At 42.4% G+C, this 15,436-nt stretch overlaps 2 protein-coding genes across 5 annotated transcripts in view; one reads left to right on the top strand and one right to left on the bottom strand.

The window, feature by feature from the left end:
- The first annotated feature begins 1,976 nt into the window (after positions 1-1,976).
- On the top strand, positions 1,977-6,917 carry FANCD2OS (FANCD2 opposite strand). Of its 3 annotated transcripts, none has more exons than XM_042979503.1 (2): positions 1,977-2,056; positions 6,089-6,917. In XM_042979503.1, the coding sequence occupies exon 2, from the start codon at positions 6,097-6,099 to the stop codon at positions 6,631-6,633; it is 537 nt and encodes a 178-aa protein (XP_042835437.1). In that variant the 5' UTR covers positions 1,977-2,056; positions 6,089-6,096; the 3' UTR covers positions 6,634-6,917. The 3 variants fall into 3 exon arrangements, with proteins under 3 accessions (XP_042835437.1, XP_007075536.1, XP_007075537.1); XM_007075474.3 differs by lacking the exon at positions 1,977-2,056 and adding an exon at positions 2,212-2,294; XM_007075475.3 differs by lacking the exon at positions 1,977-2,056 and adding an exon at positions 2,457-2,544.
- A 787-nt stretch (positions 6,918-7,704) lies between these two features.
- The window catches only part of FANCD2 (FA complementation group D2), a 63,279-nt gene continuing 55,547 nt past the window's right edge, over positions 7,705-15,436 (bottom strand). For both annotated transcript variants that reach the window (XM_007075477.3, XM_042979500.1), the window contains 5 exons: positions 14,629-14,703; positions 13,805-13,879; positions 12,708-12,854; positions 11,085-11,180; positions 7,705-8,114 (listed from right to left, as the gene is read on the bottom strand). In XM_007075477.3, the coding sequence (XP_007075539.2) occupies positions 8,043-8,114; positions 11,085-11,180; positions 12,708-12,854; positions 13,805-13,879; positions 14,629-14,703 (465 nt within the window). In that variant the 3' untranslated portion in view covers positions 7,705-8,042. The remainder of the gene's footprint in view (positions 8,115-11,084; positions 11,181-12,707; positions 12,855-13,804; positions 13,880-14,628; positions 14,704-15,436) is intronic.

The raw sequence follows: 15,436 nt of genomic DNA, 5'->3' as shown, positions 1-15,436 counted from the left end.
CACAGAACTCAGGGAATCTTGTCAATGACTTCATGGATAATAATCAGAGTGGAATCAAATTCTTGAAGAAATGTGTCAATTGCATTACACGTGGTCATGTGAGTCTTTTTTGCAATCATATGCACTTAGACCATCATTTGTGCAGCCATGAGTATAGCATGTGCACCATGGCAATGTTGTTAGCCTCTTTGAAAGAAATGCATCCTCTTTTGGCAGAGCAAATGTGGCTATTGTCATGACAATCCGTGAAAACAGTGCACACAGAATGGTGAGCACTGGATCATACAGTGCTACAACAAAGTTGATGTTGTAGGTCATCAGTAACTTGTAACATGGGAGATTATGGTTTTCCATATATGTGTGATAGACGTGGAGCTGGAGTATCAGAGCCAGAGGTGATAGCAAATTGTACCTCCGAAAATGTATCCCTTAGAGCTGGGCAGACTGTATAGAGGGCTGTGGTACAGAATGTCTTAACAGCACGAAGCCCTCTCTAGCCAACAACTTTTAATTATATAATTTTACTTTGGGGGTTTTAATATTTAAAAAACACAACTGTGCAATAAAAACTGTTCTCTTTGCTTTTTAAATAGCAGTGTCTCTTTTTTTTTTATCAACAAGAAAATAAAAATAAACTTACTGGAAAATGATTTGCAATTCAAATCATTTCAGTCTCTTCCAAGACTAAACTCATCACTCTCTGTCCCTCTCTCCATTTTCTGACTTCCCTTCCAAACTCTCTTCTCCATTTTCCTTTCCTTCCACAGGGTGCCACACACACACACAACACATATGACAGTTCTTGATCTCTGCCCCTTAAGACCTCTTGACCCTCAAGACCAAGACCATCTGGTCTTCCAAACCAGGATCTTAGCCTGACTCCACACCCATGCCCCCCATCTCTCCTGTTCAGCTTCACCCAAAGAGCCAGATAAAAGGTGACAGTTCTTATTTATGCTGTGCTCTATAGTTGGAAAAGTGCAAGGGCAATTTCTGGGTAAGGTAAGTGCAGGAAGGACCATTAGTTTAATTCTCACCACGAATATTTCAACACTGCCACGCACTGGGATAGCCAGGCACAGGGGATATAGGAGTTAGTTGTATAGACCTGTCTTCCCTCAGCCTTCCAGGGACATTGTTTGCAGTGACGCTTACAAAGTTGTTAAATCACTCACTGTGGTGAAACGGTTCTTCAGCTTTGTGAGAAGACGACAGCATTGCCTTTTGGGGGGTTTAATAGAAGGGAGAAAAACGATTTTGGGTCAGGAAGTCAAGGGAAGACATGTACCTTTCCTCTTGTTCATGAGGTGAGCATTTATAAATACTGTCTCCTTGTGCTGGGACCACACCAATGCAGCAATAAAAGCTTTCAGCCGGAATACGTCTTGAGCGTGGTTTAAAGCGTGAAGACTGGGGCTCTTGGGAGACTCAGTCAGTTGAGCATCCCACTCTTGATCTGGGCTCAGGTCATGATCTCAGGGTTCCTGAGATGGAGCCCCGAGTTGGGCTCTGTCTGCGCTTACAAGCCAGAACCTGCTTGGGACACTCTCTCATTCTCTCTCTCCACCCCTCCCTTTGCCCCTTGCCCACTCGCATGCATGTGCGCGTTCTCTCTCTCTCCCTCTGCCCCATTCAAAATAAATAAACTTAAAAAAAAAAAAAAAAAGACTAAAGACTAACTCAACACTAACTACAAGTCCCGGGACTTCTATGCAGGTTCCTGACCACACCTTTTGAAGTGGGCGTGTCGCCCTCCGTGACTATCTCAAAAGCACAAAGGTGTAGCGATGAAGAGAGGAGGAGGGAGAATGGAGAGGACAGGATTCGAATCGAGTCCTGGACAAAGGGTTCCAAGGCAGTGGGGGTGGAGAATCTAGTGCTGACACCTCCCAAGCTGGGCGCCTGGAGCCCTCATCCCCGCGGCGGCTCGGGCTTCCCCCCCGCCCCGCCCCATCCTGGGTCACAAAGGCGGTTGCCAGGCGCCTGGTGGAGAAGAGAAGTGGCCCGGGAACAGCGGCCGCCACTCTGGAGCGTGCGGCCCCGCGGAGTTCAGCAGGTGAGCCCCCGGCCCGGATGGTGGGACCGGGCCCGGGCTCCCACCGCCACCTCCGCCTCGGCCAAAGCCGTCTGGCCCCCACCCCCGTTTAGGGACCCACAGGGGACAAGCCCCTTCTGCCTGCTGGGAAGGGGAACCTCCCCCACTCCCGGCAGCTTCAGCCTCTCCGGATCAGGATCGCAGTTCACAGTTCACGAGGATCTCAGCTGCACCTGGACGTTCACTTCCCCTTTCCCAGGTGGGGAAATCGAGGGACCTATTTCCTTGGAACGGGAAGAGCGTGTAAAGGGGAAGACTTTTGGCCAGGAGTACAAGGTGTTCCCTATCTGGGAGCTATTAAAGCAGCTTAAACAGACTTCCAAGGTTGAACCCCTACTGGAGTGGATGACGGTGACTTCAGGTGGTGGGAGTGGAGGAGTGAATCGTCTTCATTTTAACCTTGTGTGGAAGTGGTGTGATCTGGGTTCAGAAGCCGCCTCTCAACCCAGGTTGGTTCTGCCCAGCACTTAAGCCGGGCATCTGATAAAGCCTTTTACCTCCAGCCCTATCTGCTCTTAGGAGTGAAGGATTCAGGAAAAGGATCCTGGGATTAAGTAATCTTTTTTGGTCATATGCTGAGGAGTTGTTAACACCCTGCACATTCCACCTTGCCATGGTGTTGTACCAGTGCAGCCCTGATCTTCTATGTAGTGGGTGATGACATCAAGCATCAGAAGACTTTCACAGGATGTTTGTAATAGACAACTATCCCTTCAGTGTCAATTGCTCATCCTAAGGCAGTCCAGATATTTGAACACAGTACATGAAGGAATGTACAAAGACAGGAAAAACAACAGTTGAAAGAAATCAACAAACCTCCTTTATGCTAAGCACTGTCAGGGAGAGGTCTTCTGATTTGAAATGTCACCAATAACTCTTTTGCTTTTATTTTATTCTTTTCTCCAAAAAGAGGTCCTAATATATGCATGTATGTATGTATGTATTTTTATTTCTTCTCGTTAACACACAGTGTAGTCTTGGTTTCAGGAGTAGAATCTAGCGATTCATCATTTACATATAACACCCAGTGCTCATCCCAACAAGCGCCCATCACTCATTTTCCCCACCCCCAACAACCCTGTTTGTTCTCTATATTTAAGAGTCTCTTTGCCTCCCTCTGTTTTTAGCTTATTTTTCCTTCCCTTCCCTTATGATGTTCTGTTGTTTCTCAAATTCCACATGAGTGAAATCATGTGATATCTTTCTCTTCTTTTGCTTAGCATAATACCTTCCCTCCAGTTCCATCCACATTGTTACAAATGGCAAGATTTCATTCTTTTTCATTGCCAAATAGTATTCCATTGTATGTATGTGTGTGTACATATGCAAATCATACACGCACATGTATGTGTGTATATATATGCACATATATATGCATGTATCCATTCGTCAGTTGATGGACGTTTGGGCTCCTTCCATACTTTGGCTATTGTCAATAGTGCTGCTATAAACATTGGGGTGCATGTGCCCCATTGAATCAGCATTTTGGTTTCCTTTCGATAAATTCCTAGTAGTGCAATTGCTGGGTCATAGGATAATTCTATTTTTAATTAAAAAAAAAATAGTGAGATACCTCCATACTGTTTTCCAGAGTGGCTGCACCAGTTTGCATCCCCACCAACAGTGCAAGAGGGTTCCCCTTTCTCCACATCCTCGCCAACACCTGTTGTTTCCTAATTTTAGCCACTCTGACCAGTGTGAGGTGATTTGTCATTGTGGTTTTGATTTGTATTTCCCTGATGATGAGTGATGTTGAGCACCTTTTCCTGTGTCTGTTGGCCATCTGGGTTTCTTCTTTGGAAATGTGTCTATTCATGTCTTGTGCCAATTTTTTCACTGGATTGTTCTTCAGGTGTTGAGTTTGGCAAGTTCTTTGTAGATTTTTGATACTAACCTTTTATGTCATTTGCAAGTTTCTTCTATTCCGTCAGTTCCCTTTTAGTTTTGTTGTTTCCTTTGCTGTGCAGCAGCTTTTTATCTTGATGAGGTCCCAATAGTTCATTTTTGCTTTTATTTCCCTTGCTTTCAGAGACCTGTCAAGTAAGAAGTTGCTGCAGCTGAGGTCAAAGAGGTTACTGCCTGTTTTCTCCTATAGAATTTTGATGGCTTCCTGTCACATTTAGGTCTTTCATCCACTTTGATTTTATTTTTGTGTATGGTATAAGAAAGTGGTCCAGTTTCATTGTTCTGCATGTTGCTATCCAGTTTTCCCAGCACCATTTGCTAGATTTTTTTCCATTGGATACTTTTTCCTGCTTTGTTGAAGATTAGTTGGCCATATATTTGTGGGTCCATTTCTGGGTTCTCTCTTCTATTCCATTGATCTATGTCTGTTTTTGTGCCAATATCATACTGTCTTGATGATTACAGCTTTGTAATGCAGGTTAAAGTCTGGGGTTGTGATGCCTCCAAGCTTTGGTTTTCTTTTTCAACATTACTTTGGCTATTTGGGATCTTTTGTGGTTCCATACAAATTTTAGGATTGTTTGTTCTAGCTCTTTGAGAATGCTGGTGCTGTTTTGATTGGGATTGCATTGAATAATATATAGATTGCTTTGGGTAGTATTCACATTTTAACATTTGTTCTTCCAATCCATTATTTCCATTTCTTTGTGTCTTCAATTTCTTTCTTAAGCCTTCTATAGTTTTCAGTGTACAAACCTTTTTACCTCATTGGTTAGGTTTATTCCTAGGTATTTTGTGGTTTTTGATGCAACCGACAACCCTTTTTTAAAATTAACTTTACTGTCTTACAAACTATGGTGGAGGAGTCAACTTTTCACATTTCTTGGGCAATTACTAGATAGGATGAAATCAGATCTGCTGCTGTTACCTTTCGTGGGAGAAGAGAGAAGGGGCAGAGAAAAATACTTGACTGGAAAGAAAAGGGAACTGCTATGCCCCTTAACACAATACATAGGTGCTCAAAAATGTTAGCTTCTTAATTCAGTAAAACCTTTTATATATTGGCAATTTTAAAGCAGAATGATGGAAAATCCATTTTCTACTTGAATAAATTTTGAGTTAGCAACATCCTCCCAGCCCTTTCTTTTTCCTTTAAGGGGGGGAAATCACGATCTTAACCACTGGGTCTCCCATAACAAACCAAAGTCAAAAATAAAACACACCTAGAAGAATCAGAAAAATGTTTAAAAATTTATTTAAAGACTGTCCTTTGGAAACCTTTTTTCCTTCTAGCCTGGTGTAATTCCTCTGAGGTGATACATAAGTACCTCAGGGCTCTGAGAGAGCTGTTCCCTTATGTTAAAAAACAGGTTTTTAGGGTCAAGAGGAGACAGTCTCCATAATGAAGAATAATGAAAACCTAAGTTCCTTAAAAGGGACAGCATCAGAAGTTCTCAAATAATAAGTGCATCCGAATACCCTGAAGGGTTTAAATGTAGATTGCAAGGCCCTACCCCCAGTTTCTAATGCTATGGGTCTAAGGTAGGGCCCAAGAATGTACATTTCTACATTCCTAGATGGTGCTGAAGCTGCTAGTGCCAGGATCATACTTTGAGAACCCCTGGTATAAATAAAGTACATGGGATTTAGAGTCATAAATATCTAGTAAGACATGGCCCTTCTGAGCTTCTGACCACAAATAATGTCTCATCATGAAGTGCCAGCATCCTCTGCCACCTCAGAGGTGTAGATTCTGTCTTTAGCAGTTATAATGGTGAACTGGGGTATTACATTTTGGACAAACCCATTTCCTCACCTGTAAAATAGGTTAAAACCTACCTTCAGAGGCCTGTGATAAGACTTAATAAAGTTTTAGTATACATAGTAGTTGCCAGATTCAATACTTGTGACCATCCACTACTGCACTTTATAGAATTACTAGTATCCTTAGCATCTATTGGAGTCTGTTAATGAGAACTACAGAATAAGTTAAAGTCAATAATGAAACAAATAAATGTGAATTTAAATGGCCATGCCCTCGCCAAAACCATGCTAGGGAAATTCCATGTTCTGATTCCTCTTCTTTAGGACTGTCAATGGCAGGATACCAGCTCTGGTCACCATGGACCCCACTGGACGAGAGCTTCCAATGGCTGCGGCACACAACACCTACATCTTCTTCAAAGCACCCTTTTAGGGCTTCCCCCTGCTTCCCACATACCCCTTCTGACCTTGAAGTGCAGCTGTGCTTTCAAGAGGTCACTCTAGTTCTAGACAGCCCATTCCTGGAGCCTGGGGTGAGTCCCAAGTTACCCTGCCACACATCAGAGCTCCAAACCATGAACAACAAGAAAGGGCTGGTCAGGAAGCCCCAGCCTGTCCGCCTCAGTGGAGTGGATTCCGTGTTTGGCAGGGTCATCACAGCTCAGCCACCAAAATGGACCGGAACCTTCAGAGTTTCAGACAAATCAGCCTTTTGCAAAATCATCAGCCGGGAGCACCAGTGGCCCACTGGACTTAAGGAACCTCAAATTCAGATGACGGTGACCATGTGCAAACAGATGCTGCGCTCTATCCTCTTACTGTATGCAACATACAAGAAGTGCACTTTTGCCTTACAACACTCCAAGTAAAGGGTTCCCATCTGATTCCTGTTCCTTATACCATGCCCTTTTACTATGTGTCTGAAGTTCACAGAAACCTGTCTGTGTAAAGGAAACTGACATCACCCCAGCAATCTTGCTTTTCTGTCACACAGTGACAATTCAGGAACCCCTTTATTTCCTTTCCCCTCCAAAGAAGGCCAGTGACCGGAGCAAGGGAGAACATTTCCACTGTAAAGCTGAACAACATTTAAAAGAGAGTCAAACTAGCGTTAACATGTACATGTGATGAACCATTAAACCATATAAACCAATGAGCCTAGTGTGAACTCACTTCAACATCTAAGACCATGTCATGTTCCCCAAACATGAGTTGGGGAAACAAAGGGTGTCAAGGAAGGAGATTATGGATTTCCATATACATGAGGATGAAGGGATCAAAAATTTATAGATGGTTCAAGGATTAAAAAAAATAATAAAAAATAATCCCCCCCCCAAAATCAACAACAAAAAACCCTAACCAACCACATCCTAATGCCACTGGAGAGTACTAAAGTGGGTAGAAATATTAACAAATATTAAATAAATATTTATAGCCTGGCAAGAAAGAACTTGGAGGCAGCAATGAAACTGGGCTTTCTGGTGGAACACAAGAGAGCTCCCCATTTTAGCTGGTGTACTACTATTTTACTTCTAATAAACAACAAGTAATTTCGTAGCATTCTTGTAACTAGATTACAGGTATAACTCAGAATAATGTGGAAATAAAATACACATATATACAAAGTCAACATGAGTTTGATGGTGCCTTTTCCCTCTTTGTCTTATATCTATAGGATGACCAGAAAATTTTTAAAAAGCAGCCAGAATTTTCCTTTTGACTTTCTTTGGGAATTGTCCAGGAATTTGTCACTCCTCCAAAAATATCACAAAGATTTTCTCATCTCAAGTAAAGATGGTCCTTAGAATAGGAAATATGTGATTTTAGTTGGTAGAAGTGATGTGTTCACACCAATTTCCATTATTTCTCTGCATAAACCCCAACTGAATTCCATGTAATCCTTGACTTATGAAGGAAATTCAGAAAGAGGAATGAGGTAGTTCAGGCAGAACTTAAAACAATTTATTTGTAAAACTGGTACAATCCTAAATTCTAAAAGTTCCAAAACTAGCTCCCAAAGCCCAGTATCCATTCCACAGCATAGCACTGCCACGTTTGCCCAAGACCGATAAGTAATGCTACAGTGGAATCATGAGCCAAGGTCTTTGATGATGACAGACAACCTATGAAATTCAAATTTGGCGGATTCAGCAAAGCCCACCACCCCAGTGACAAAACAGGATGCTTCCAGTAAGGAAGGCAGACAGATTTCAAACCCTAAACACAAAACAGGAAGAGGCTAGCAGACATGGGGATGGGGCAGCAGTCTCTCTGTGGTCTAATCAGAGTCATCATCACTCTCATCACTATCTTGCTCCTTTTCTCCATCACTTACTTCATCTTCACCATCCTAAGGGGTAAAGGATAGTTAGATATTTTAGGTCATCTGAATAACCCCATGAATTACAAGACTGCTCCCATAGGATTTACTGTACTGTATCATCATTAAAACCAATGACGGGTGTTAAAACATTCATCTGAAAAAGGAATTGAGGCTCCCCTGTTATTTTTCTATTGTGACCTCTTAAGCCAAGACTATGGAGGAAGGCCACTGGGATAGCAACCTATGACATTTTGCAACTGAACCAAATTCACAGGATTTTTACATAAGCCATGGTCCTCCACCTCTACTGCATGTGTGTGATATAGAACAAAGTAGGTATTCAATATAGAATGAAATGTTTTGCTAACTTAAAAATTCTGGTGTAGGGGCTCTTGGATGGCTCAGTCGGTTGAGCGTCCGACTTTGGCTCAGGTCATCATCTCACTGTTCACGAATTCGGGCCTCACATCGGGCTCTGTGCTGACAGCTCAGAGCCTGGAGCCTGCTTCAGTTTCTGTGTCTCCCTCTCTGTCTCTGCCCTTCCCCTGCTCGCACTGTCTCTGTATTTCCAAAAAAAATGAATAAACATAAAAAAATAAAACAAAATAAAATAAAAATTCTGGTGTATCTTGGGCACCTGGGTGGCTCAGTCGGTTAAGCGTCCAACTTCAGCTCAAGTCATGATCCCGTGGTCTGCGAGTTCGAGCCCTGCATCGGGCTCTGTGCTGACAACTCAGAGCCTGAAGCCTGCTTTGGATTCTGTGTCTCCCTCTCTTTGCCCCTCCCTCCCTCACGCTGTGTCTCTGTCTGTCTCAAAAATAAACAAACATTAAAGAAAAATTGGGGGTGGGGAGGACCTGGTTGGCTTAGTCGGTTAAGCCCCCGACTTCAACTCAGGTCATGATCTCATAGTTTGTGAGTTTGAGCCCTACATCCAGCTCTCTGCTCTCAACACAGAGCCTGCTTCAAATCTTGTCTTCCTCTCTCTCTCTCAAAAACAAAGATTAAGAAAAAAAAATTTTTTTTTAATTAAAATAATTCTGGTGTATCTCACCAGAGGAATTCAGCATAAAATTCTTTGGTCAGTAGGGGCACCTGAATGGCTCAGTCAGTTAAGCATCCGACTACTGCTCAGGTCATGATCTCACGGTTAGTGAGTTCAAGCCCCCAAGTTAGGCTCTGTGCTGACAGCTCAGAGCCTGAAGCCTGCTTTGGATTCTGTGTCTCCCTCTTTCTTTGCTCGTCCCCTGCTCTCTCTCTCTCTCTCAAAAATAAATAAACTTTAAAAAAATTAAAATCTTTAGTTTCCAGTTCTAATCTGGGAGGCTTGCTTAGGAGAAAGTACCAAACTAATAAGATACTGTTTCCAAAAATTTTTTATGAGAACAAGGTAGAGGTATACTATACAAATACAACAGAGGACCATGTAATAAGAGTATTTTTCATATTAAATGATCTTTCTGCATCAGCCTCAAATTGCATTATAGAGAGGCTTTACAGGAGGGGTTCTTAAATTTGAGCTTCTTGGTGTCTATAACCCACCTGAATTTTAACAAAATTTAATAAAAATATCCATTTTTCTTCAGCTTTCTGTAAAGTCCTGAAAATATCTGTAATAGCCCAGAAAAGAATAAGGACCCCTTCTCTTACTGTAGTCCTTAGTGATTGCAGCTTTTGATTCTGTGCTTTAGTTTCCACCAAATGCGTTCATGTTTCTATCTTATATATTCACAAAACATATTTAAATGGTTTAACTCATTCTTCTCAACACTCAGAGAACACCTGACTGCTTCTTTTTTCCTCTCTAAAATGGTTTTTTTCAACTCGACAACATATGCCACAACTTGAGAGAGTCTTTTGGCCCCCACAGAATTTCATATAAAAACAGAAGCTTTTCTGGAGGCAATGGTGAAGAGCATAGAAGTCTTTGATTACAAATGTAAGCAGGGTGGGGTACCCGGCTGGCTTAGTCAGTGAGTTGCAACTCTTGATCTTGGGGTCATGAGTTCGAGCCCCATGTTGGGTGTAGAGATTACTAAAATAAATAAACTTAAAAAAAACACAAAATATAAGGGCGCTTGGGTGGCTCAGTCAGTTAAGCATCTGACTCTTGATTTCAGCTCAGGTCATTCTCACAATTGTGACATCAAGCCCCACACTGAGCTCTACACTAAGTGTGGAGCCTGCTTGCACTCTTTCTCTCTCTCTTTTTCAAAAATGTATAAACATTGGGGTGACTGGGTGGTTCAGTCAGTTAAGCATCTGACTTTGGCTAATGTCATGATCTTGCAGTTCCTGAGTTCAAGCCCCGCATTGGGCTCTACGCTGCTTCAGATCCTCTGTCTCCCCCTCTCTCTGCCCCTCCCCTGCTCCCACATGCACATTTGCTTTCAAAAATAAACATTAAAAAATATATAGGGGCACATGGGTGGCTCACTCAGTTAACCATCCAACTCTTCTTTGGCTCAGGTCATGATTGCAGGTTCGTGAGTTTGAGACTCACACCGGGCTCTGCGCTGACAGCAGAGAGTCTGCTTGGGATTCTCTCTCTTTCCCTCTCTCTCTCCCTTGCTCATGTTCTCTCTCAAAATAAATAAATAAACTTAAAAAAAATAAAATGACAGGGGCGCCTGGGTGGCTCAGTCGGTTGAGCGGCCGACTTCGGCTCAGGTCACAATCTCACACTCCGTGAGTTCGAGCCCCGCGTCGGGCTCTGAGCTGACAGCTCAGAGCCTGAAGCCCATTTCAGATTCTGTGTCTCCCTCTCTCTGTGACCCTCCCCCGTTCATGCTCTGTCTCTCTCTGTCTCAAAAATAAATAAACGTTAAAAAAATATATATATATATAAAAAAAAAAATAAAATGACAGACAAAAATAAAAGCAGTGCCGACTCACAAGGATTTAAGATAAAAAAAAAAAAAGCAAGTTCTATACTTTCTACTGACTTAACAAAATGCAACTGTCAACTGCACAGTCTGGGGCCTTACGCAGAGATACCTCTGTTGCTTTGCTCTTGGAGACCTGGGATGTTGTATTATCCTCACTCTCCTCGGCTGTGCTCTCCTGGGAATTCTGGGATAGTATCTCTTCACCCTAAATGCAGATGGGCCAAGAAAAATGGTGGGTTACAATAAACATATTTGGGGGCTCAAGGTGAGAAAGGCTTGGTTTGTAGATAACACAAGATATTCTAGCCATTCAAACATGGTCAAACACAGACACCAAACTGTGATCTAGTACCTAGAGAAGTGATAATCACACTTTCTGAGGTAAGTGTGGCTCCCATATAATATGTAGTTTTATAAGAAGTCTATTGTTGCATTCTAGTATCACACTAGATTTTACAAGACCAGGACGTACTGGTGACTCATTTAATGTTGATATCATTCTAAAATTTCCCAAATACCTTAAGGTATATGACCACCAACACACCAACTACAAATGGCCATGTAGAAGCTGAACACCGCATACAAAGTGGTTTAAAGACATCAGCTTTTCATCATTTCTGTTTGGACTCAAATCCTGGCACCTCTCACTTACTGCTAAATGACTTTAGGTAAGTTACTTAACCTCTCTGAGCTTTACTCTTCTCAGGGAAACTACAGTATTATTTTATTATAGTATTTTGTTTAATAGTATTGTGCAAGAGGCACCTGGGTGGCTCAGTTGGTTAAGTATCTGACTCTTGGTTATGGCTCCAGTCATGACCTCACGGTTTCTGAGTTTGAGCCCCATACTGGGCTCTGCACTACCAGGGCGGAGCTTGTTAGGGGTTCTGTTTCCCTCTCGCTCTGCCCCTCCCCTGCTTGTTCTTTATCTCTCTCTCAAAATAAATAAACTTAAAAAAAAAACAACAGTACAGCGGAAATAACAGTACCTCATAAAGCACATGTGAAAAAAGGAAACTAATTCTCTGGGGTGCTATTCTTTTCATATATGAGATTATAAAACCCTGAACTATTGTATATGTGAATGAGAAGGACTTGTACCCTATATGACAATTTCTGGGGCGCTGGGGTGGCTCAGTCCGTTAAGTGTCCAACTTTGGCTCAGGTCATGATCTTGCCATTCATGAGTTTGAGACCTGAGCTGTCAGCACAGAGCCTGGAGCCTGCTTCAGATTCTGTATCTCCCTCTGTCTCTGCCTCTTCCCCACTCACACACTCTGTCAGACAGGTGAAAGACCTTAGAAATATTTACTTGTTAAAAATAGGCAGAGAATAATTTCAGAAATAAGACAGACTGGTTAGGGAAAAAAAAAACCAAAATAACTTTTTAAAAAGTCTGTCCATATAAAAAAATGTTGTGAATCTACCCTCAGTAGATTCTCAACAGGAGCCCACTCTGGTTGAGGAGAGAGGTTTTACTGATCTGGCTCTTCTATCTGTGAGCCCTTGTTATTATCAGTGGCATGTTTTGGTGCCTTTGCTGGCTATGATGAGGGGTGGAGCCCATGACTAAGACCATAAGCAATCTGCCCTAACTTTAAGAGCAAAATGGCCATAGCCTTAAGAGAAAACAGTCTTGAGAGAACAGGGCTCAGTTGACCTCCTTGACATACCTTCTGATGCTCTCACAAAGAACAGGAGTAGATTATCACTGGCATGCCCCTAGGCTTACCTGCAAGTCCCGGTTTTTGAGGTTGCCCAGCCAGAAAGCCTCCCTGCAATTGTTGAAGATGAGCATGGCTTTCACTCTGCAAACTAACAGCTCCAGCGTCTTTTTGAGCAAAGGCACGTGTTTGGTGAGTTTCATGTCCTGGTGAATCTGAACAGAAACCAATGCACCCAACTCACTTGGACTATCATTCTTTCACATTCCTACACAGAAACTTGTGAATTCCTGATATCGTGAACACTAAAATATAGCACAGGTCCTCCCAGTACAGGCCAGAGACACATTTCTGTTAAACAGCCATCTCTAAAGAGAATGGCAGCTCTCCTTCAAGCTAAAAGAGCCTAGAAGACCTAACACCGACACCTTAGGTTCTTCTTCATAACCTCTTATTGACTAATTATCAAGGAATTCACCTAAAATATTCTTGAATGTGTATTATACTGATAGTAAACAACAGAGTATCCCTTATAACTCCACTGTTCAGCACCTTCTAAAGTTAGAACGAAGTGAAGAAGTGAGCCATAGGAACTGGATTGAAGAATTATTTGGTTTGCCTGTGACTACAGAGCTCTGTGGTTCTGTATTCCTTCAGACAAAAAGTGACAATGGTTCAACTGTAGGCTTCAAGTGGAAAAATCCTCTAATGGTAAAATGTTCTCACAAGAGACAGATGTGTTCTTTGACAAGTTAGTAGAGCCTGAAAAGCTCTACAGATGGTTGCTTTTAGAACCACCTCTTGTCTCTAGCAGAAAATCATCACTTATATAACATTCCTCCCACCCAGAGTACTTTATAGCAGCAACACATCCACCAACATTCTCTATCTCTCACCAAAGAGAAGCTTCTACAGGAAATAGTGCTATGGAGTTTGAGTCAAACTTCAGAGCCAGAAACTCCTCTCTATGTGATTGCCCAATTTCAACTAGCAACTAAGGATCTGACCACTCTGAATTAAACTGTCTCTGGACACACACAGTCTCAAAAATAAAGACTCAGGAAGGGTAAAAAAGGATGAAGGAAGTGGAGCCCATGAATCTCTTGATCACACGGAGATTAAGCCAACAGGCAGGATGATGCAATGACTTGCTCTCCCCTCTTACCTTGGAATGCCCACACAGATGATGAAGCAGCCTCGTATCCAATTGGAAGGTTTCCAGTAAGCTCAGAACATCTTCCTACAACCAACAAAATTCATAAATACCATATTAAATGCTCTCATTTCATTCTAGATGCAACCAAGGGCTCCAAAGAGGATAAACCTTGCAGGTCCCAGCCTTGTATTGGTAATGATCTCAATTTGGCCCTCAAAGTGAGGACTAACTAGCTATCCTTCCCTTTCTCTTTCTAGGTTATAAGGAGGAACCAACCAAATACTGTGAGAGTGTCTTGCAAACTTGCTAAATATGTGTAAGGAATCATCCTTTGTTTTTATCCTTATTTCACTACTCTAACCCTGAATCTCACTTGGCCAAAAAAACTCTCCAGACTATCCATTACAATAGCAAAAAGTTTATGACACAATGAGCTGTTTACTACTATTACTATTATTATTATTGTTATTTCTGAGGGTAGCCCTAGAGAAATGCAAAGGAATAAGCAAATGACACACTGATCCATGAGGTGCTGGGAATGCAGCAACACAATAAAATCAAGCTAAAAGGAACAACTACCCCCAGATCTGGAGTAAAAGTAGAAAGGTGGGTTTAAATCAGAGTGGGTCTGAGGAGTTTAGCCTACTTTGAAATATTTGGTCCAATATGGGCATCTTTGGTGACAGCTGAAGTGGACCAAAGGAGCCCCAGTAGAATGGTGGCCCAGATCCTAGGAATGGGACCACCCCCATTCTGGGCTCAGGAGTCACCATGGATGTATCTTCTGAGTAACTGTACAGAGCACACCTTTCTTCTGTGTTCTCAGTTCTTACCCGGTGTTTTCTAAAACTGAAGTCTAGGAGTGGCATACACTGCTTCAGAAATGCTTCCACAAAGAGACGTCCATACTGAAGAAGAGAAGAGACACACTGGTGATGACCTCTGTTGAGGTCTTTCACCAGAACGGCCCCTGCCTGAGGTAGCATAGCATCACCCAGCCCAGGGGCTTTATCTTATTTTTGTATATAAAAAATAAGCAGGGAGGAATCCAAAAGGTTAATTTGGAGAATGTAAGTTTAATTCAAAAACTAAATGGGCCTGCTAACTAAGCCTCAGAGTTAGGCAAACTTACCTACCCTAGACACAGACAATGAACAGAAGCCTTGATCCATGTAAGAATGAGAGCACAGAAAACAGAGGAGGACCGCATCTCCCTAAGGACCACTTACACCCAAAAGGAAAAAGGTATAGAGATGAGGAAGCACATAATCAACTGCCAAATTTAATAATCAGATAAACCACTCTCCCTACTCACCCATCTCCCACACTGGGCCAGGGCAGAGAGAGTAAAGAGGAAGAGAGGGACTAGAAGATAACAAGAATAAGGTGCTATTCACTTGGAAGGAACCATCAGGAGTCGGAAAGACACATTCTCCCAATAACATTCCCTAGCTCCTGACCCGTCATCAAATCTAAGGCTAATATGGGCTCTCCCCTTGGGAGAGGAGTTCAGTGGTTATCAGGATACCAGCTTCCACATTCATGAGGCCAGCGATGGGCTTTAAAAAGAGCAATCACCCACCCCTCCTTCCTCCCTGTTGCCTGGGAAAGAATGGCAGGAGTGACTTTTGTTCTTAAAGT

This window comes from Panthera tigris, chromosome A2, assembly GCF_018350195.1.
Source record: "Panthera tigris isolate Pti1 chromosome A2, P.tigris_Pti1_mat1.1, whole genome shotgun sequence".
In the NCBI taxonomy this organism is placed as follows: Eukaryota; Metazoa; Chordata; class Mammalia; order Carnivora; family Felidae; genus Panthera; species Panthera tigris.
This window is presented reverse-complemented; position numbering and strand designations above follow the sequence as displayed.

What these genes read in the sequence shown, in the direction of transcription:
- FANCD2OS (XM_042979503.1), top strand. Translation starts at nt 6,097, where the DNA reads ATGGCAGGATACCAGCTCTGGTCACCATGGACCCCACTGGACGAGAGC.